We start from the raw sequence: 22996 nt of genomic DNA, 5'->3' as shown, positions 1-22996 counted from the left end.
CTGGCGTGCACTAACCAGAGTCTGGGTGTGGGAGCACATGAGCTCACACACACACACACACACACACACACACACACACACACACACACACACACACGCACGCACACACTTCAATACACACACACAGACAAACAAACACACACACATCTAGACGTACGCACACTTCACGTACAGACATTCACAAAGACACCCACACACCTAGACATGCACACACTTCAATACACACGCACAGACACACACACGCAAACATGTACCTATATGAGTACACACACAGACACACTTACGCACAGACAAACACACAAACACAGACATCCAAGGGTCAATATATGTAGACACTACACACACATACACACACACACACACAGACACACACACACACACACACACACACACACACACACTGCCGGGCGCACTCAGCCACGTTACCTTTCGAACCTTGTGATGAAGATGACGAGTTACCCTATCGAGCCCCGGCCATGCGTCCCAGATGCCCCGCAGACTTGCCCTTTATGAGCCTTATTTATGGGGGCCGCGCAGTTGTTAGCTTTAACTGTGACCGCGGGGGCCCCGAACGTGGCTCTCACTGAACATCTCCAACAGGCCTCTTATCATCATGCTACAGTGGAGGATCATCACCAGGATCATATAGATATAGATTTATTAGAGAGGTGAGGTTGATAAGTTATCTACTCCTCCTTCTAGATCTCTCAAGGCTAAGTATTAGTTAGCGTTAGCGTTAGCGTTAGCAGAATGACCGGGCCGTCAAGCGCAAAGACTGGACTGGATTTTGGGGGGAAAAATCTGTAAGCAATAAAACTCGATAAGTATTTTATATTTATGATTGTGCAGCCAGTTGTGGTTTTACTTAGTGGAAACAGAAAGAGGTTAGAGTAAGGAATTGTTTGAGAATAGTTTGGTGCGTCTTGTGCGTGTGTGCGCCCGTGTGTGTGTGTGTGTGTGTGTGTGTGTGTGTGTGTGTGTGTGTGAGCTTGTTGAGGTCACCATGTGTGCGTCGGCTGGTTACAACACAGATGATAAGAAGGGTAAACAGCCACTCACTGTTTGCACCCCTTTGACATGGTCATGTGATCAATAAATAGATGAGAGGGTATACGTGCGCATGTGGGTCTCTGCCTGTCAGTGTGTATGTGTGTGTATGGGTGTGTGTGTGCATGTGTGTGCGTGTGTGTGTGCGTGTGTCTTCACATGTACGCATGTACACATGTTTGTGTGTGCGTCTGCGTGCATGCGTCTGTATGTACATTTCTGTCTTATTTTGTGTGTGCGTGTATGTGTGTGCGCGCCCGTGTGTGTGCGTGGGTTTCGTGTATGTATTTGTGTGTCGTTGTACGTGTGTGTGTCTGTCTGTGTGTGTGTGTCTGCATGCGGTTCGCTTCACCAGTGATTGTGGCCTTTTTTGCGGTGTGCCTTTACAATAACGGCGTATAATGCCGTACTACGTCCTGACAACTAACGTATCCTTCCTCTATACAGGACCTATACAGACCTACAGCTTCTCCATGAGGCACCTCATGTCACCCACAACAGAGCGGCCCTGGGTGACATCTCGGAGCATGAGCTCAGAGAAACTGGGGCCAGATAACCTCTGGTCCCCTACCTGGTGCTGGGGGGTCAGGGGTCATGGGCAGATTGACACCTGGACTGGTGGCAGTGGGCGGTGTCTTCTGGGTGGAGCTGTGTTTCTGTGCGGTTCCCTGGGCATGGTGCTCTGTCATGGCGTCGGGCTCTTCAGCTCCTAGGCCACGGTCCTTTCACTGTCATCATCTGTCTGTCTGTCTATCTGACCGTCTACATGCCTTTTGTCTGCCTGCTTGTCTGTTTATTCACCAGTTGTATGTTTGTGCGTTCTGTTGTCCGCATTGTCTCTTGTCTGTCTGTCTTGTGCATATCATTTGTTGAACGTTGTACAATGGTCAACGGAGCTCTGAGGTTGCTCATGAGAGTGTGTGTGTGTGTGTGTGTGTGTGTGCGTTTGTGTGTGTGAGAGTGTGTGTGTGTGTGTGTGTGTGTGTGTGTGTGTGTGTGCGTGCGTGTGTCATTGTGATCTCTTATATAGTATATAGTATCATTCTGTAGTATCATAACTACAGAAAAGAAACTCAGTCCAATCTGGATCTAAAGACCTTCTTAACACTGAGACAAAAAATCTGTTCATTGAAGTTTGTTTAAATACCCACTGCAGTCTCACAGCGCTTCAAAAGCCCACATAAGATGACAACAGCGTCTACGTTTGTTTCTTCTAAACTAATCCTACAGTATTCCTCGGCCTGTGTTCAGCAGTTATCAATGATGAACACTGTGGTTTGTTCGTCTTGTCCACATATCGCCAACGCAAACCTCTTCAACCCCACGCTGGTTTGTAAGTTGCCGTTGGCATCGTCTTCGTCCATAACACAAATCTTGTCAAAATGGGAAAAAACTGGCAATCAAAATGTCTTATCTGCTGCCTCATTAACAATCCGCCTTCCTAAAAGATTGACTATCCTAATAAATGTATTCAGCAGCGGTTTCTTACTATCCCTCGCGCTCTTGTTAATATAAACATGTAGATTAGATGTATCACTCATCCGGGCTTATGCCAGGAAAATACACAAAATGCTCCACTGATTAACCAGGAAAATTCTGGGCTGTATTAAATCACAGCCCTGAAATCTCCTATCAATTATCATATGTGTGACATATCCTTTTGCAGTGTTTAGGTTCGACCGTTCCTTATTGCCACGGTGTCCTCTCGACTATCAGTGGTGCTAGTCTAAGCTGACTGCGTGTGACGTCCGTACCCAGAGATTGGAGATCTTCTCCAAGGCCTTCCCTGGGTCATCGAAGACCAAAACATACTCTTTAAAAGCACAAGGAAACGGAACAGAAGGTTGTTTTTCGCCCCCCTTGTTTTCTCCGAAGGAAAAAGAAGGCGTCTCGGAAGGGGAAACTGGATTTGTCGGATGAACGGGATTTGGATTGTTTCTTCTCCGCTGTTGGTCCTGTGGTGAAGTGTACACCGGTTGTTGGTCTGTTAGATGGCAACCTTCTAGTGGTTTGATTGCGGCTCAATATCTCTTTAGCGTGGCTCGGCTGTTGTGCAAACAACGTCACAAACACGGTTGATACCGTTCATTGAATTTGTGGTGGATTTTACACGAGCTAGAAGATATTACATGTGACAAACCAAGTCTTGGTTTGTGTTTAATCGGTCAATCTCTCTCTCTCTCTCTCTAGTCTGTCCCTCTTTATAGTCGATCTATCTCTCCCTTTAACCTATCCCTCTCTCTCTCTCTACCCGTCTCTCTCTCTACTCCATCTCTCTCTCTCCCTACCCATCTCTCTCTCTACTCCATCTCTCTCTCTCCCTACCCATCTCTCTCTCTCTCTACTACATCTCTCTCTCTCTCTCTACCCATCTCTCTCTTTCTACTCCATCTCTCTCTCTCTTGACCCTATCTCTCTCACTCTCTCCCGCCCCTATCTCTCCCTCATCTCTCTCGCTCTCAAACTCTATTGCTCTCCCTTCTCTGCTACATACATTCTTCCTCCCTGCCTCAGTATATGGATGCCAGTAATCTCTTTGATCTTTTATTATATTCCCTCTTCCAGCAGTCCGCTGTTATGGTCCCACTCTTAGGAGGAGGCCAGGAACTGAACCACAGAATATACACAAAGTGTTTATTATTACAAGACTATTGTGACCACATATCAGCCAAGTGCCACGAATACCTAACCCTAACCCTAACTCTCAGCTGATCCTGTGAAATCTATAATCTATACTATCATCACGGTATCAACCCTCATTACCTTAATCCCATTGTTTTCCCAACGCTGATAATCCTGACGTGTTTAAACACGTTTCTGAGCCGAACTGTGGACTGTAGGGGTGGTCATGGCTGTTGGGTGGGGTGGACAGTTGGGATGTCCTGGCAATGCATTAAAGGGCGGTTAAGGTTCCCAGTGAGGTTAACTCTTGAAGGGCAAAGATGCTACCCAGAACCGGCCGGCTCCCGGCCAAACTAAACCCGGCTCTGGGGCCGACTGTTGTCCACAGACCAATCTGTTGCCTTCGGCGGGTTGAAAGTCTGAGCAGCTCGAAGGAGGGACAGGCCGGCGCCATGGCGATTCCTAAGACCGCTTATCTCCTTTTTTCGTGATAATACTGTCAAAATAACTGCCAAGACACACAGCCAGTCAGGAACCGGTTAAAGCCATCGCTGACCAATCAGGAGCCGCGGCTGTTTTGGTCTCTGTCTCCTTCCCACCTTCCAGGGAACCAGGGTACACAAATACACACTATCCCTCCAAGTTATCGAATCTGCCAGAAAGCTGTATTCTAAACACACATTTGCTGAGTGTATTGAGTTATTGAAGGTCTTGAGTTATCATTGATCCAAAGTAATAATTTGTAGGCTTTAATGTATTTTTTGAATCTTTTATAAGCTAGTTCTCTCTTTATTACTCACCCTTTATCTTGGGTATAACTTCGTATGTAATCACACAGGCAAAAATACCGTTAGACCATTGTTATATAATCAAATCAATTGTTGCCAAGTTGTACATACACACGCGCGCGCACACGCTCACACACAAACAGACACATACGCGCGCACACATACACGCACACATGGCTGTGACATGTCAGCATCAAGATGCCGAGGAGGCGCCTTCAATGGCCGGTAATTAGTTGAGAAACAGCGCTATCTGGCGCTAGACATGATATTTTTATTTTTGCGATGGCACATGATATTCCTTCTGCATGGAGGACATTATACCGCCATGTGCCATCGCACAAATAAATACCAAGTCTAGTTGAAAGACACAAATTAGAAATTTAATCACCGGCATTGGGCAATGTTTTTTTTCTGAAAAATAATATAATTATTTCCTTATTATTATTATTATTTTGCTTCTTCCGGTTGTTTCGCTCAACTGTTGCTCAAAATGTTTGCCTAGCTTTTGAGTGACGTCGTGTTCGGCATCGTTTTCACACAGATCTTTTTTTAATTCGATTCGTCCATCAAACGCTTTGATTCTGTACATAATAACAGCTACATGCGACACAGTTCATTAATCACCTCAAACGGATAGGACTTGAAGAAAAGGTGTGTTCCCTGACCGGGAATCGAACCCGGGCCGCGGCGGTGAGAGCGCCGAATCCTAACCACTAGACCACCAGGGAAACTGTATGCTCAAAGATAGATAGAAATATTTGAAAACTCAGTCCCACCAGCACATCGCTGTAAATTGAGTTATTTTATTAAAAAGTATATCACGAACTCACAAAAGCACGCAGGAAAAATCCAATTATAAAATAAAATAAATCTTACTATAACCAGTTAAACAGCGATGCGCGTACTGTGCAGGACGTTACGCGAGGGGGCGCAGTCGTGTCTATTTACGTTGGAATGATGAAAACAAGGTATGTCGCCGATATCCTCTACGTTATCACGCAGCGTCGGAGCTTTTACGTTCACTCCACCCAGGCATCAGCCCGAGAGTCACACAACACCGACACACCGGTTAAAACAGAGAGTCACCCTGTAAAACTACGCATCGACCAGTGCTAACTGCCTTGATGTCAGCTCGTTAGCAGGTTCCCATTGTCTAGTAAACAACGCCTCCTTACTGCTAGCCGATGTGGCTAGCTCCCGTTAGCATCAGCTGCGGGTCGTTTGACTGAACCTCGCTGCCGCCGCTGCGCGTGAGTTCGGCCTGTTAGAAGCGTCGCCGTGGATGTGTGCTGCGGACGTAGCGTTCAAGGCGCTTGAAAGCGTCGACGTTCTCCTGACTGACTAACGGGTATGTGTTGGTCATGTTGCTGTTTTTATTGGCCTCTTATCTGGCCGTCTGCATGCAGGTTAGTTATCCGTGATCATGACACTGACACGCCGATAACATGCCGTTTTTTTCTGGACACTTTAATAACACGAATGGTCCAATGCTCTGTGTTTTGATTTCTTGGCTGGACAAGACTCTTGGATCCCGTACAGCGGGTCGTTTGCACCACTGTTCACGTGTTTCTCTCGGGTTCTGGGTTTACAACCAGTGTGGGTTTGCCAATGCGCTTAACGTCACACATATGATGCCCACCTCACACTGTAGGTGAGTTGTGCATAAGGGGCTTTAGCAAGGCGGAGTCTCGCTTCTGTTTGCATCTGACACTGGGGCTTTTCCCTGTGGGTGTGCAGTGATCTCAGCGGGCGGTTACGGAGCCTCCATCGCCCTAAAACAATTTCCATCGATATGTATGGACTCCCATTCTTGTGACGCACCCAGTTATTCCGCTAATCCCACCGTTCTCTGCTCCCCCAACAGGAAAAGCGGAGAGGTTGACGCTAGCGCAGATTGAACAGATCTGTTCCTAAAGAAAGGTGTCTGCTGGTTTGGACACACAGCGTGTGCGTGTTTCTGTAGCTTGTTCGTTTGCATGCTTCGCTGAAGCCTCGCCTGATGGAGAAGCGAGAACGGAAGCCGGGGTACTTTGCAAGGTAAGGGTTAACGTGTGTGCATGATTGTGGGGTTTCTGCACTGCATGTCGTTTATGTTTGGTGTATTTCTGTACGGGTGCCATTCATTTGCTTTTGATTTCAGTTACTGTTTGCAGAAGAGCAAATATTGAATACAAAATTATGTAATGTAACCGGTGTGACAGATTTGTTATTGTAGTCTTTTAGAAGTGCTGTTATTTCATTAGCTAACCTATTTATCATTACTCTTCATTCTGTGCTATGAAAAGTGTCTGAGTGCAGAGATGCTGGTGGAAAGGTGGCATGCATCACTGCTCTTGCATGCACGGCTGCGGTGTACAATTACAAATTCGATCAAAAGTGCCAGACGATACTGTGTGGGAGGGAGGGTTCTCAAAAGATGCTTACTACGTCTACACATTGTATACCAACAACACTCCGAAGAGCATTGGACCTGCTGCAGAGTGACAGACAGCCAGATGGTTTGGGTGTGTCTATGGGGTTTCGGATAAATGTGAGCTACCTGTTTAGCACTGGAGGAAGTCTAGCTGTAACAAGTGGGGGTGTGCATGCGGTACAGATTGTCTAAGGTGTCTACCGTAGCAAAGCTGTCCACGCCTGTATGGACTTGAGAGTACCTGCATGTTGAAGCGGTGGTGGTGGAGGGGGAAATGCCCTTATCTCTAATATAACGCACGCCTACCCCCCAACCCGAACCACATGGCCGCGCACTTCCTATAGTACAGTGCAGCACGGAGCAAAGGTCGACATGGCATTACAAGAGTAGACATACGCAACTGCTAGTGCTCAGTGTCAGAATGTATTCCCTGCCCCCCACACACACACACACACACACACACACACACACACACACACACACACACACACACTTTCCGTTGGCCATTCCACTACGCCAGCCCTAACGCGATAACAAAAAACACACTCCTCTTTCGGCCCCCGGGCAACACCACTTACTGGTCAGTCACACGCAATGCATACGAGATGATGTAATGCGTCCAGATCTCTTTGCCGTATCAGTGTCCGTTTCATGGCACTGCTCACTCATGGCCCGGGTTTCAGTTCCTCCCTTAGACTCTCGTTGTAGTTATTATTATGATGGCTAGGGGCTTCCTTTTAGGCTCATCGATGCACTTTGCAAGATTTACCCAGTGTTTCCTGGCGTTCTCCCGTGGTAATGGAGCCTTAGCAGAGACGTCTTGAAACGCTGTGTCATCACTCCTGCTCTCATCAATGTTTAATCATTCGGAGAAGGAGGAGCGAGAGGGAGAGAGGGGATGACAAGGAAACGTCTGGGAGAAAGTTTTCCTGCTGATGCTATCTCTATTTGAGAGGCAAACTGCAGGATTGTTATGGCGGGTGAGATTATGAGTAATCAAGAACAATCCTGGTGAGTGAATTTGAGATTCGAGCCGTCGATTTACATTTACATTTAGGGCATTTAGCAGACGCTTTACCCAAAGTGACTTACCATAAGTACATTTGTCAGAAGAAAAAACCAATATATCGCTGTAAGTACAGTAAGGATTTTCATAGAACCAAGTGCCAAGCACTGACAATTGCTAGGTCAACCATTCCCGTACACAACAAAGCTAGCTAGGATAAGATGCTCCACAATGCTAAGTACTATTTCTAAGAGTCAAAACATACAATAAGTGCTTACATTAAGTGCCACGGCGTACAGCATACAATAAGTGCTTAAGCGGGATGTTTGGGGGGGGGTAATGGGAGGCTATTGCAGAGTCTAGGTGATTTGTTTTCAAATAGATCATTGTTTTCTCAGTGCTTATTTGGAAATTAACTAACCATGCTAATCAGGAAGGCCAGGGTCTACTTCCCTTCCCTTCTCCTCTTACTGAGGGAACCTAATCAACAAAAAGGTCTCCTTCTCCAGGCTGAAGAAGCGGAGACAGCTCAAGCAGAGCATATCAGAGAAGAATGCCCACGAGCAGAACCCTGCGCACCCGCTGCCCAAGTCGCCGTTGATTTCCTGTCCAGATGCACACAACGGCGCCGAGCCGACGGACAGGGCCGAGAAGGCCGGCGAACCGCAGTCGAGGAAGGCGGCGAAGCCTCCCTCGGACTCAGGTGAGGGCCCCTGTGACTCTGTGAGCCATTCCGTTGCTTTTCCCTACATTCATGTAAGTCTTTCTCACACAGGGTCAGACATGCAGACTTAAACGTAAAAAAAAGAGCGAGCTGCTACTGTTTACTTCCAGTATGACTTGTGCGACGCCCTCAACGAGGACGCGTCCTTGACTTACAACGGTTCCGCTCCAAACTGGTGGGAACGCGGGTCGGTTCGCCACCAAGATTACAAGAATCCTGAAGGGAACCGGTTCAAGAACCCAAGCTAATTTGGTGGGAAAGGGACTGATTGTGGATCAAACCCAGAACCTTTCAGGCTGGGACTCTAAACAAACCCAATCACTGAACTCTCACGCCACTAATAATCACAGCACGCGACATTTGAGTAGCACACCGGTCGATATGTTCTGTAAAGAATCCTGAACAAAGAGGTTTTATTTGTTTTTTAACTGAGCGGTTGCATTAGGTCAACAGCCAGGTGGGGAGTCGTACGCTGAGCTCGGCCCATATTGACGGTGTTGATTGATTGCCATCACCGGCCGGAGATTGGGCGAGCCGTCTGTCTACCGTTTTTTCTTTTTTGTCGCTCAGTAAGAGGACACCTCGGGACCATCTGCGGGTGCATGAAATCCGAAATCAAATCAAACACAAAGCCTAGCCTGGCCAGGGATCAGGGCAATATAACCAACACCTGGTTAAATTTTCCTCTACCCTGTGTACACAATGCCTCCCTGACGGGTGCCTTTTTGAACGGTGGTGCTTTATAAGCGGCAGAGTCCACGTCCACTCAGTCAATGATTCTCCATGTGCATGTTAAACAACACAAAGACTTCCCTGTAGAGCAAACTCCCTGGGGAGGCTGTTCGTTGTGCCCGCTGTCCACAGGAGAGGCAGTCATGATTAGTGGTGTAAGAGTGCAGTTGGGGTTGCACTGAGAACGTGTGTTGTTGGCAACAACAAGGCCAACAACAAGGAAATCACTGCCATATGTGATGTCTTTTTTTTCTCCCCCCTTCTGTTCATGCTTTGATGGTTTGCTGCAGCACGTCTGCCACACACACAGATGCTCGGACCCTTAATATAACCAAATGCTCTAGAGCATTTGGTTATATTTTTGTTGTATCAAGATGCAAATCCACGATTTTGTTGTATCAAGATGCAAATCCACGATGTAAGGTCATCGTGGATTTATGTGGGTTGGAAAAGTGGCCGCTTTCGCAATGTTTACTTATCCATTTTGAAGTCGGCAGGCGAGGGAAAGTCGAGACACTTGTTTATCTTTTTATTGGATAATGATTGTTGATGTTTAAGGTGATCACAAGATTATCTTTTTCAGTGGTGCACTCATCGGACACTCAATTAATCTCCATCCTACTCTTTCGCTGCCTCTCTCTCTTTGCCTGTCTGTCTGTCTGTCTGTCTGTCTGTCTGTGTCTCTCTCTCTCTCTCTCTCTTTGCCCCTCTCTCTCTCTCTCTCTCTTTGCCTCTCTCTCTCTCTCTCTCTCTCTCTCTCTCTCTCTCTCTCTCTCTCTCTCTCTCTCTCTCTCTCTCTCTCTCTCTCTCTCTCTCTCTCTCTCTCTCTCTCTTTGCCTCTCACTCTCTCTCTCTGCCTCTCTCTCTTTGCCTCTCTCTCTCTCTTTGCCTCTCTCTCTCTTTGCCTCTCTCTCTCTCTCTCTCTCTCTCTCTCTTTGCCTCTCACTCTCTTTGCCTCTCTCTCTCTTTGCCTCTCTCTCTCTCTTTGCCTCTCTCTCTCTCTCACTCTCTTTGCCTCTCTCTCTCTTTGCCTCTCACTCCCTCTCTCTTTGCCTCTCAATCTGTCTCTCTGTCTCTTTCCCGTGTACCAGCAGACAGTTTGAATGCCGTCCCCCAGACAAAGAGGGAGAAGAGACGACCCCCTGGGACTGTGGAGTTTACCGTGAGTGTGCCGCGATGCATCTTCCAAAACAACATTCCAGTCTGACACCCACCTCTTTAAAACTCCGGCCCCACCCGCTGGGCCCCATTATCACCTCAGCGCCTGTCCTCCTTACTACCTTTACAGGTAGGGCTTGATGACACGCTCAACAGCATCGCCCTGCGGTTCAACATCACCCCCAACAAGCTGGTGCAGCTCAACAAGCTGTTCGCCCGCAGCGTCTACACCGGCCAGGTGAGAGGTCGCCCGTGCCGTGCCACACCTTGCTTCCTTCTTGTGTGTCGTCTTTGATGGCTGACGAGTGTGTCCGTCGTGATTTGCAGAAGCTATTCGTCCCGGATTTGAGCCAATCAGAGACGGCGCCCCAGCCCGCTGAGAATGGAACGCAAGTAAGTGTTCAACGATGTTCAATCGTGTTTGACCACAAGGGAACACGGAGGAAACCGCTGTAAGCGATAAGAAACCAAGTTGTCGTTTAGAGTACCCTTGAAAGGGCCCCATTTAAGGGATCAACCTACCATCATGCCCAGTGGACTAGACCAACTGGTATACTTATCTATCCACCTTAACAGTAAGGTGGTCAGGATCAGGTTCACGTTGGACGCAATATCAGCGTTATTATTATTCTCCACAGGAGGGCGTCTCCGACAGCAGGCCAGCGAAGCCAATCCAGCGCCACGCGTCTCCCCCCTCGGAGGACGAGAGCCCCACCACGGTCAAGTTTATCAAGATGAGCTGCAAATACTTCACCGACGGAATGGTAAAGCATGGCCGCACCGCTGCCCCTGATACCAGCTGGCATTCACTGTCCAGTGGATCCTATATCCATCCCGGTTGAAGCCATGACCATAACTAGATTATGGTCATGGCTTTTCCAAACGCCCTCCGCCTCCATTTTAAAGATGAAAGGTAGAGGGGTTGTTGAATGTTTGTTGCACCACAGATTTGACTGCAGATGAACATCTCTTTACAAAATTGTTAAAAGGGTCTTCTCTATTCTAGCGGTATCCATAGGGTACTCTATTGTTGTGCTTTGTCGTATTCCGTGTTGACTCATTTAGCATTCATCAGAGAGTGTGGAGTTCACTGAAAACATAGACATGTATACGGTGGCGTATTGGAGAGGCAAAGACAGGCCGGTAAAGAAATACAAGTAGATTTGGAGCTGCATTTTACTTTCTGTGTGAAAAGTAATATATAGCGTGTACATTTCTCAACAGATTTCTGTTCATAGTATTTATTCAGGGGTTTATGTAAAATAAAAGAGCATGTATGTATTTTTTATTATGCAATGTGCATAATATGATTAAGTATTTATTATTTATTTTATTTATTTATTTAAAAAATGATCAAAATCGGTATAGACAATTGTAAACTTTTTAGTGCTTTTATCCAGAAAAGGCACAGCTATCCCGTTTCCTTGTATCTTTTTTTTACATACATTTGCATACGAGGGGAGTGAACACCCCCGGCAACTCCTTCACTGCCCTCTACTGGATTAATCCAAATGAGTCCGATCAGTAGTGCTCATGCACGTGCGCTCTTCCTGCACCTGTCGCTAACCCTGAGGCCGTGTTTACACTGCACACGCCCGTTGACGGATGAAGGAGGGCGTGTCTGACGTATAGAGGAGTAGTCTTTGTAAACCCAGCCAGCAGCCAATCAAATTGCTTCCCGCTAACAAAGCCGGCTTTTTCCCGCTTCTTCCTCCTTGTTATTGCAAAATGGATCCCGTGGTCGCAGGGAGTGTGTTCCTTCGCGTAGCAATAGTTTCTGCTCCATTTTGAAATCCCCGAAATCCCCCAAGTAGCGTCACAGTAGTGTATTTGCGTATATTTACATAACGCGATCTGATCGTGTTATGAGTTTTAACATTTCTCAACTTTTTGAGGCAAGCAACGGAGCCGACAGAATGGACGGACCCACAATGCATTTCGAGAGCGCTCCATGCAAAGTCAATGAGATCCGCCAACGGACGTGTGCAGTGTGAATGTGGCGTGACTCCTGTCATGGGCTAACCGTGTCACCGCTCTCCTCGTGTCCCCCAGGGCGTGGTGGGCGGGGTGCTGATCGTGACCCCCAACAACATCATGTTCGACCCCCACAAGTCGGACCCGCTGGTGATCGAGCACGGCTGCGAGGAGTACGGCCTCATCTGCCCCATGGAGGAGGTGGTGTCGGTAGCGCTGTACGACGACGTGTCGCGCATGAAGCTCAAGGACGCGCCACCCTCGTAAGCCATCGCTCTGGCCTTGCTCGGGCCCCTCTCTGGCCTTGCTCTGGTCCCCTGCTTCGGGCCCCTCTCTGGCCTTGCTCTGGTCCCCTGCTTCGGGCCCCACTCTGGGTCCTCTCTGGGCCCCACTCTGGCCCCTCTCTGGCCCCTCTCTGGCCCCACTCTCGCCCCACTCTGGCCCCTCTCTGGCCCCTCTCTGGCCCCACTCTGGCCCCTCTCTGGCCCCTCTCTGGCCCCACTCTGGCCCCACTCTGGCCCCTCTCTGGCCCCACTCTGGCCCCACTCTGGCCCCACTCTGGCCCCTCTCTGGCCCCTCTCTGGCCCCACTCTGGCCCCTGTCTGGCCCCTCTCTGGCCCCTCTCTGGCCCCTCTCTGGCCCCTCTCTGGCCCCTGTCTGGCCCCTCTCTGGCCCCTCTCTGGCCCCACTCTGGCCCCTCTCTGGCCCCTCTCTGGCCCCACTCTGGCCCCTCTCTAGCTAGTTAGTATTCACTATCTAGTCTGCTCCAATTCAATTGGTACTTTTGTTTAAACTACCATCCCACTCTATTTCTCTATTTTGAAGCGAAATCAATACCGTATTTCCCGCACTATAACGCGCACCGGATTATAAGGCGCACCTTCAATGAATGACCTATTTTAGAACTTTTTTCATAAATAGGGCGCACCGGATTATAAGGCGCATAGCATAGAAGATACTGCAGTCAAACGTTTGACTGGGGATGCGTTATGCATCCACTAGATGGAGCTGTGCTAATTGTATAGCTCGTCACGCGCAACGCAACTGTGAGGACGAGTTGCTGCATTTAGCAGATATAAAACTGGAACCTTTATGACAAAAAGTAAAACACAATTACGCAGTTCCAAACCTTAGATTTTTTAAATATCTTGCAAACGTGAATGATACAAAGTAGAGCATCGCACCCTCGAATCTTGTAGTGTGGCCAGTCTTCCGCCCGATTTCCTGGCTCTGTGATCGTATAGTGTGACCTTCCGTGAGTAAGCGCAGTAAAATGCTGTGTGCACTGACTACGATAGCCGTAATGCTGCAAGCGGTTTGGCTTTATCGTAGTCGTAGTGAAACATTTTATTATTATTATTAAATTGTTTTTATTGGTTTTTCATACTGAAACATTTTGACAGAGCGCCGTTTACAACCAGTATGGATCAACCAATTAACCAATTGATCCATATATAAGGCGCTCCGGATTATAAGGCGCACTGTCGCTTTTTGAGAAAATTACCGGCTTTTAAGTGCGCCTTATAGTGCGGAAAATACGGTATATTATCAGTTTCCTCCTACGCTCTTTCCCTGTTTCCTTCTAAGTTTGACTTCCATTTGGTTTTCCTTTAGTATCCCATTTCCCATGTCAATATGTTTTTATTCTGTTATTACCATTATTTAAGTTGGTTTTGTAAATTCACCTTGTTTAGTTCAGTTCAACCCTTGTTTTCAGTTCCATCTCATTTTTCTTCCCCCCCCCCGCCCCACTTCTCCATTTCACTTTTCTTTTGCCGCCTGGTATGTGTGGTGCCACATGAACGACCGCCACCCCTCCCTCCCGCAGCGAGCTACCCCAGGATCTGTGTCCTGTCTACAGGCCCGGCGAGTGGGAGCAGTTGCCCTCGGTGCAGGACCTCAACCCCTTCAGCCGCTACCAGGCGCTGGAAGCCAAGGGGCCCATATTCCTGGACGACATCAGCTCCAACTTCTCAGACTCTGGTAGGCTGTTGATCATAAGTCCCGATCCGTCTCCGTGTCCACGAGTTCTTTTCTCGATTTGGAGACGGAAACGCGTCTTTCAAAGAAAGATCTTGCTGGTGTTATTTAGAAATTCAGCACGTTGACCATTGCAGTAGGTTTGAGGGTACGTGTCATTAAATCAAGGGAAGCCTAACTTTATTTGTCGATCGCTTTTTTTTACTAGAAACAGCAATACAAAGGGCTCTGAAAGGGAAATGACACAACAGGAACAGACAAATGAACACAATTAGAACACGCGACAGAACCACATAGGAGAGCCGATTGAGGTTAGCTATAACATGTGAGGCTGCCCTCTGAATGCGAGTGAGTCCAACACCCAGACCACTACACTATCCTGCCCCCCTGGTCCACAATCTGCGTGCCAAGACCCAAAGGTGTCCACGCTCCAGTGTAACTACTAAGGTGCCCTTCCATTTGTCCCGAACCACAGCGAGGGAGCTGGTGGACAAGACCCCATCGGACGAGGGCTTCACAGAGCTGGAGCCCACCCTGAACGGGAGTGGAGACGACCCAGACCCAACGCCCCCCGGACCCCCGAACGGGGGTCAGCAGGCGCCCGCGGGACCCCTGACCCTCGACCCGGAGGAAGACCCCACGGAGTGCTCCGCTTGTCGAACGGAGGGAAAGCCGACTGCGGAGGAGGAAGAGGAGGAGGAGGAGGAGGACGAGGGCGTGGCCCCGAACAGCTCGCTGGAAGACGGCGAATCCCTGCAGTCGTCCGCCGAGACGCAGAAACGGAGGGGGGCGATCGATGCCAAAGACGGGAACGCGGCCACGTCTCCCGGGAGCCAGGCGCTTGTGAGCTGTGGCACGAAGGGACGGCACGACCCGATGCTGAGTCGGTCGAACTCGGGTTCAGGTGTGGAGGCTGATGGGGAGGGCGGCCGCGAGGGTCTGGCCCCCCAGGAGAAACCCCAAGGAGAGGCCAGTGGACTGAGCGAGGAGGAGAGGCGCAAGAAGACCTACAAGGCGGAGATGAAGTCCTGGCTGCTGGAGAGGATGCAGGCTCCCATACAGGGTAAGGGGAGGTTTTTTTTCCAGGGTTCTTGTGAAATGTTCAGGGGGAAAAACCCACAACCTCCCTCCCACCGATGCAATGATTTGTTGATTGCGTCAGAGGCGGAAACATGTTTTGCGTCTTCTTCTCCGTTTCCCAACAGACATGCTCCACTCCTCGGAGGAGAAGAGCAAGAAGCCGCCCATGTTCCTGTGCTTCAAGTTGGGAAAGCCCATGAGGAAGTCGTTCGCCGTGGCCATGAACTCTAGCCCCGCCCACTCGTACGGCGGCCGGGGGAAGCAGCCAGAGTACTGGTTTGCTGTGCCTCAGGAAAGGTGAACCCAAAACACACTGAACGTCATTCATGACCTTCAGTGTGTTTTTCACTGAACGTCAGTCATGACCTTCAGTGTGTTTTTCACTGGACTTCATTCATGACTCAAAATGTGTCACCAAAAACAAGCGCAAGCCAGCGTTCGTCTATTGTGCTCATATATATTGACAGTGTCATTTTTATGGGTGGCAAGTGACTTTTTTTTTTATCACTTTTCTACTGAAGCTATTTAAACCATTTGAAAACGTCCGACATAGAGTTCCTCAAGAATAAAACGCACACATCCACCATGTCATCCCGTCCAGGGAATATTTCCCTCTATATTGTCCTATTCTGGTAAACATTCAATAGACACGCACCAATGTCATAAAGGACTAGAAATGATAAACTATGATATTTAAACCACCTCTCATCCTCATATTGGGGCTCCTACAGCAGGTCTAAGCGGGTTTAGGTTTTTCAGGCCGGTCCATGATGCCTTGTGTCTGGGCGCCCCCAGGGTGGATCACCTGTACGGCTTCTTCGTCCAGTGGTCCCCCGACGTGTACGGGAAGGAGGCCCGGGAGCAGGGCTTCGTGCTGGTGGACGAGATGGACATGGTCGACAACTTCTTCAGCGACCCCGCCTCCTGCAGCTGGGAGGTAGACGCCGCAGCGTGAACTCCCTTTTTTGGCCGCTCCTGAATCCACTGTCGAGCTGTCACGCAAAAACGTTCTTCTTGTAGATGTAGGCAACTTAATATAGCACTAGAGCCTGTACATGTATGGCTCTAGGTCCAGGTATGGCTGCAGGTATAAATATATACCTAGAACCATTAACCCAGTCCTGTGGTGTACGTCATATCAGGATATCTCTCCTTTGAGGCAGAGCTCGACCGATGTATCGTTCGGTCGTTTTTATCGGCCGACATTGGCCATCGGTATCGGCGTATTTATTGGCTGATATGGAAACTTATAAATGGTGTTGATTTATTAACTTGATCACCTCTTTATAAAACCTACAACCATAGAATACAGGACGATATCTCTATATTTTGAATTTTTTACGCCGTCATACCGGTGTCGGCGTCGACCCCTTAAACACAACATCTGTCGGGGAACGTCGACTGTTGGGGGCGCGGCTTGTGACCCGTGCGTTGAGCGCGCCTTCAGTCCTGCGTGAATCTAACTTGGAGAGGGCTTGGTTCTTCCCCAGATCATCACCGTCGACGAGGCCAAGCGCCGGCAGAGCTTCAGCAGCTTCGAGGCGGACCTGTCGCTGGACGCGCTGCCCGTGCTGGGGGAGAGCAGCGCCCTGCTTCAGGACACCCACGTGGAGAAGGTGAGCCCACAGCCGCCCCTCCCAGGCCCTAAGGGGGACCTATCATACCACCAGGGGTGAGCGTCGTTAGCCGTTACAAGCCGGTTCTGACATCCGGTGGGCGTGTCCACCTAGATGTGCAAAAAGGCTTGTATCGGCTAACCACGCTCACACCATGATATAGGTATGATACGTCAGCTTTTAATGGCGGCCGTTTGTTTTGTTTGATTTTGGGGGCGTAATAATTTGTGTTTTCAAAAAGCATTTAAATAGTATTGTGTAGGGTCTTATCCTTATCCTTCCGTCTTTGTTGTATATGGGAAATGTGTGCACGTAACAATTGTGAGGGCTTGGCACCTGGTTCTATGAACATCTTAACTGTACCGACAGCGATATATTGTTATTTCTCTTTCTTCTGACAAATGTACTTATGGTAAGCCACTTTGGATAAAAGTGTCTGCTTAATGATGTAAAATGTTAAAGGAATTTCCCTTTTTATTATACTTGGTACCTCATTTCCGTTGTACTAACAAAGCCCATCTTTTTTGCATTGATAAAAACATAAAAACACAACCCCAAGCTCATTCGCGTTGCGCAGACCTGTAAGGTTACACCCATCGTAAGGCAGGCTGTGTTCCCTGCGTCCATCGGGTGTCACCTGACCCTGTACCCCCCCTCGGCCTTCTCAGCTGGCATGTCGCCTGCCGGCCCGGCTGCAGGGTTACCTCTGGAGGCTGGCCTACAGCTCCCAGAACCACGGCACCAGCCTCAAGACGCTCTACAGAAACCTGCTGCAGCTGGACAGCCCGGTCCTGCTGGTACTGAAAGACATGGACGACCAGGTGAGAGGGAGAGAGATACCTGTCGACTGTTTTTTGCAAGGAGAATAACGGAACATGTTCGAGTTATTGTAAGATCAGCATCGCTCTACTTCGAGCTGTTACACCATTGTTTGTTTCATGGGGTGAACCTTTGACTTCTTCTTCCCCATCAATACGTAGATAGAGAAGGCGCTTTGTGTAAGGCACGTACTTTGGCTGATCAGGAGTTTGAAATATGACCTGATATCTTGGAACTCCATCCCGTTTACACGCACGAGCGTGCGCGCGACACAGTGAAGGGACTAGCTCAGGAAACAAAGCCGGCATACTCTCTAATACAAACTGCATGCAAACTCTGCATCCCGATGACTTGTTCTCTCTGTACCAGATCTTTGGGGCCTTCTCCAGTGATCCCTTCAGAGTGAGCGAACACTACTACGGCACTGGAGAGACGTTCCTCTATAGCTTCTGCCCTGAGATCAAGGTTGGCCCCCCCCATACATCGTTTCCAGGCACACAAAAGATCTGTTTTAAATGTTTAAATCCGAAAATTTGTGTTGCAAAAAGGTTGAGATTATTGTTTTTGTATTCCTCTTTTTAGGTGTATCGCTGGACGGGGGAGAACTCTTACTTTGTGAAAGGCAATATTGACTCTCTGCAGTTTGGTGGTGGCGGGTGAGTCTGATTAGAGGATCAGGTTCTGTTGGGCCAGGTTAGCTCTGTGCATTTAGCCCTTGTCCTGTTTTGTATCAATCCCATCTCTGCAAGCAACCCTCACACGTTTTGTTGTTGCTTGAGTTACCAAGGCAATTGTTTTTATATTGTTTTGTTTTCTTCTGCCAAATGTACTTATTGTAAGTTGCTTTGGATAAAAGAGTCTGCTAAATGCCCTAAATGTAAATATAATGGTTCTCAACCATGTTCCAAACTGTACTTAGGATTTTGTCTTTTTACCTGCCTGAGTGGATAAAAAAAAATGCCGGCCAAGCAACTGTTTTTTAATAAGAAACCCTGAAACCCTGAAACCTTTGAAATGGTGAACCCCATCCACTATTGGCTGGTCGATTTCATGTTGGTTTCAACACTGTTCTCAACCTTTTTATCTTTGCCAAAGACCCCATGTTTAAAGGCCCCCCTCGCACCTGATTCCCCACACATCGTTTCACCACGCTCATCCATATCTACAAACGGCATTGAATATCCATAGCATGTAAAACCCTAATCTGGCTGGAGCCCCGTCCGTATCTCCGGTGACCTCTGGGGGTTGAGAAACACTGTGTGGGCCTATCCTTCCACAAGCTATCTATTGCCTTTCATCTGTCTCCCTTTCCCCCCCCCCCGCTCCAGCGGTCAGCTGGGGCTGTGGCTGGATGCCGAACTGTATCGGGGCACCACCAGCAGCTGCGCCACCTTCGACAACCAGGCCCTCTCCGCCCAGCGGGATTTCAACATCCACAGCGTGGAGGTCTGGACCTTCGAGTAACACCGGCCAGTTTGCGTTTCAAATCCTAGAACCGCAACCCCATCAGCTATATCTTACCACTTGCCTAGTCTATTTACACCACTAGGTGGCAGCACCCAGCTTCCCAGATTACCACTACACTTGTTTTGACACAAGAACAAGGGCAAGCAGGGTATGAGGCAGACTTTGAGCGGGTTCTCTGCTCATTGGTTAATGATGAATATATATATATTCGAGCTGGAATGATGTCATTCGAGTAGGGTCTTGTGTTGTCTTATCTCATTGGCTGTGTCGGACCAATCACAACGCCTCTAGTTATCCAAGCATGCAGACTGCCTTGACACCATATGCTCCTGAGAGAAAAGGGAATGCTTACGGATGCTCTTCAGCTTATGGCTTTCAGGGCCAGAGTTGCCATAATGCAAGAGCAAATGCACCTGTATTTAACGAAGAGTGAAAACAGCAATGGTGCAAAAAACCTATCCATGTTATACAGTTATGTGCTAATAACAAAGGGAATGTTTGGTGAGGTATATTCTGCTCGTCCCAAAGGCAAACCAAACAAGACACTCTCCCTTGAAAAGAAAAAGGCAGGAAACCGAGTGGTTGTTTACAATGAGAACAATGAGAAGGTTCTCGTATATTTCTCGTACGTGGTTGACTCAAATTAGAATGCCAGTACATCTCCACCATTACTGTATATAGTTTGCATTCCACAACCCCAAACGACTGGCTAGCCAGAAGGGTGGCCTTTGGAAAGAAAGTTTTTTGCTACGACCAATGATGTATATATTTAGTTTTATCACTATTCCTTTTTCAGTTTTTTGCGCGTTTGTCCTTTTTTATACACATTTTTTTACATTTTATTTTAAATTTACTTTTACAAAGAACGTTTAATGTTTTTAATTGGTTTTATTCTTTTATTTTATACACAGGGAAAGTGATTTTACGCTGCCTATCGGTTTCGTTGGTTTTACCAGTACAAGGCTTTCTGCAAGCACTATCCAGAGGCTAAAGTAACTGGGGTCAGTATTTATAACATGTGGACATCATCGCTGGAGGGCCTGTGACCAGTATTCATTTACAGGATGCCACTTTGCACTACAGAACGCCGCCCGACAAACCCTCCTATTCTGTTGCTGTACGACCAGTACCCCCCATCCTAAACATTGAGTTTGTTCCGTAAGTGATACTTCAACTAATTCCAACAATTCCTTTTGTTTTGTCTTCGCTTTAGATAAGGGAAGCAGTTTGTCCGAGAAGCTAGATCTATCTTGACGGTTTTCTGTGCACTTAGATTCAATTTGACTAACCAAGACCCCGATATTAACACAAGATTAACGTATGGTTGTAGCCTGTGATTTCCACCCTGACCGTAACATGGGTTTTGTAGTGTGTATGCAAACGTTGAATTGTGGGCCACTGTTCCTGTTGTACGCGCCATACTACTCACATGGGCACTGGCTTTGTGTGAATATCAAGCGCTGGTCTGTTAATCTATTGCGGTGTTTGTAACTGTGAATATGCCATAAGTATTAATTCCTGTGAATTCAAAACTGCCCTATTCTATAATAACATTGAGGATCTATCTATTTATTGTGTCATTTATTGCTACCAAAACTCACACTTAAATAAATGTTTAATGTATTCAACCTTAAAATGACTACTGTGGTGAAGTGTGTGTGTGTGTGTGTGTGTGTGTGTGTGTAATATATTTCTGTTGGATTGTTTTATTAGGCCTACTGCCTTACTTATACTTCAAGTAACTAAAATCCTATATATTCAAAGACAGGCTAGTCACTATTAATATAGTTATATAGTTAATAGTTAAACATTAACACAAATGTGGAACCCGTGCGCAACAGAGAAGGTATACTTGTATGTTGAGGTCTGGGAGGACTCACCTTCTATATCCGGTCTGATCGTTCCGTGTAAAGGAGGAATTGAATTGTGACGTCGATGGAAGTTTTGAGGTTCGGTTGACCGCGCCACGGTGTAGCTTTGGGGTTTGTGGTCTTAACTCGACCTAGTTCAGGGTTTATTCAGACTTCTCGTTGTGATGGAACAAATAATGCCTTTTAGCCGATGCTGTGGAACAACAGAAGAGGAGCAGTCTAGTAGAAGTAGAAGTAGTAGTAGTAGTAGTAGTAATAGTATGGCCGATTGTATTTTTTGTTTGATAAGTAATGGCGAAGACGAATTTACGGAACTGATTCGAGAGGTATTGTTAAGATAAATTATGAATATAGACTGTTATATCGGCTATCCTTTTTTAATGCACACGAACCTCCCAAAATGGCGCAATTTGATTGGTTCGCGATCACGGGATATATATCCCATGATTGAGATCTCAATCCTGGGATATTGCGTGCCGGTCGTCTCGTCAAGCTAATGAAAACAAATAAATCCCGGCAAAAAGTTAGATCTTGTTTATTTTTGGAGTGTTCACGTGTAGTATTTACCTCAGGCTCCGTGAATAGTGGGCAATAGCTATTCACTTCGCCTTCGGCGAATAATTGTTCATTATTATTTTACTATCAAGAAGACTTGTAGCATGCTTCAATTAGTTGAGATGACAACTGTTGACCTATGTACTGGTATTGCGTTAGAGGTTATATATTCATGAAGGCTATATACTCTTTAAACAGAATGATGACATGGTCTGCTTCAGGGATATATACCCTGCCGCCCCTCACCACTTTCTGGTCATCCCAAGACAGCACATCAAGAGCTGCTCATCACTCACCAAGAAACACGCTCTTCTGGGTGAGTTGTCGCGTGCCCTGCCTCTGTCGAGTTAATTGAACCATGGTTGTTTTTTTATTATCCAATTAACTGGATCAATTAACCCGATATTTATGGGACAGTTCAACAAATGGCGGATATGGGCAGAGCTGCACTACAAGATCAAGGCATTACTGATATGCAGGACATAAGGTGAGGGTGCTTGCAAATGCATGCGAAGACCTGTGCATGCACAAATCTTTGCTGAACCTATGATTGTAAATTGTAGTTGTTTTTCTTGTTTTCATTGGGATCATGACCCACTATCGACAGGCGGGTAACCCTGCAAGTTAATCATGTGGTATATTGTGCCTCACTTGGCGAGATATGAATGTTTTCGATGTTAAAATACAACTTTCTTTTTTGTCTACTTTCTTGTTTGACTTGGTTGAGTCATCGATTGATTCATATTCCTATGGCTTGATCTTCAGGCTTGGGTTCCACCAACCTCCTTACATCTCAGTCGATCACCTCCACCTCCACGTTCTTGCCCCTGCCAGCAGGATCAATACCAACATGCTTTATAAATTCATCCGTCGAACCAACAGATTCATTAGTGTAAGTGTTGTTCTGGCTGCCATACAAAGGGATAAAAAAAAAATTCTTGTTAAGTTTTAAGTGTCTGCTGTTTACTTTAGAATTACGTTTAAGGCCGAATGAAACCGTCTTTGTTCCCTCTGCAGGAAGAAAATCTACTGATGGTATTAAATTCGGGAACTTCAACACAAGGAAAATCAAATAAATAGATGTTGTACTTTGGACCGGCCTACTGTTTTTTCATTTCATCCCAGCTACATTGTTTTGGTACGT

At 47.3% G+C, this 22996-nt stretch overlaps 2 protein-coding genes across 5 annotated transcripts; both read left to right on the top strand.

Moving 5' to 3' along the window:
- Positions 1 to 5455: 5455 nt before the first annotated feature.
- On the top strand, positions 5456 to 21034 carry ncoa7b (nuclear receptor coactivator 7b). Of its 4 annotated transcripts, XM_079753269.1 has the most exons (18): positions 5456 to 5805; positions 6322 to 6494; positions 8386 to 8579; positions 10424 to 10494; positions 10621 to 10728; positions 10818 to 10883; positions 11129 to 11254; positions 12543 to 12727; positions 14293 to 14447; positions 14920 to 15507; positions 15650 to 15821; positions 16320 to 16461; positions 17015 to 17140; positions 17809 to 17961; positions 18329 to 18424; positions 18542 to 18615; positions 19288 to 19405; positions 20338 to 21034. In XM_079753269.1, exons 2-18 carry the CDS (start codon positions 6457 to 6459, stop codon positions 20344 to 20346), a joined length of 2421 nt encoding a protein of 806 aa, XP_079609395.1. In that variant the 5' UTR covers positions 5456 to 5805; positions 6322 to 6456; the 3' UTR covers positions 20347 to 21034. The 4 variants fall into 4 exon arrangements, with proteins under 4 accessions (XP_079609395.1, XP_079609394.1, XP_079609396.1 ...); XM_079753268.1 differs by having other exon boundaries at positions 10427 to 10494; positions 19288 to 21034; XM_079753270.1 differs by having other exon boundaries at positions 14326 to 14447; positions 19288 to 21034.
- Positions 21035 to 21368: 334 nt separating this feature from the next.
- Positions 21369 to 22977, top strand: LOC307087759 (adenosine 5'-monophosphoramidase HINT3-like). The gene is made up of 5 exons (XM_079753403.1): positions 21369 to 21623; positions 22051 to 22168; positions 22270 to 22339; positions 22618 to 22744; positions 22870 to 22977. Exons 1-5 carry the CDS (start codon positions 21462 to 21464, stop codon positions 22930 to 22932), a joined length of 540 nt encoding a protein of 179 aa, XP_079609529.1. The 5' UTR covers positions 21369 to 21461; the 3' UTR covers positions 22933 to 22977.
- The last annotated feature ends 19 nt before the right edge of the window (positions 22978 to 22996 follow it).

Source organism: Pollachius pollachius, assembly GCF_949987615.1.
Source record: "Pollachius pollachius genome assembly, chromosome: 16".
NCBI classification, from domain to species: domain Eukaryota; kingdom Metazoa; phylum Chordata; class Actinopteri; order Gadiformes; family Gadidae; genus Pollachius; species Pollachius pollachius.
This window is presented reverse-complemented; position numbering and strand designations above follow the sequence as displayed.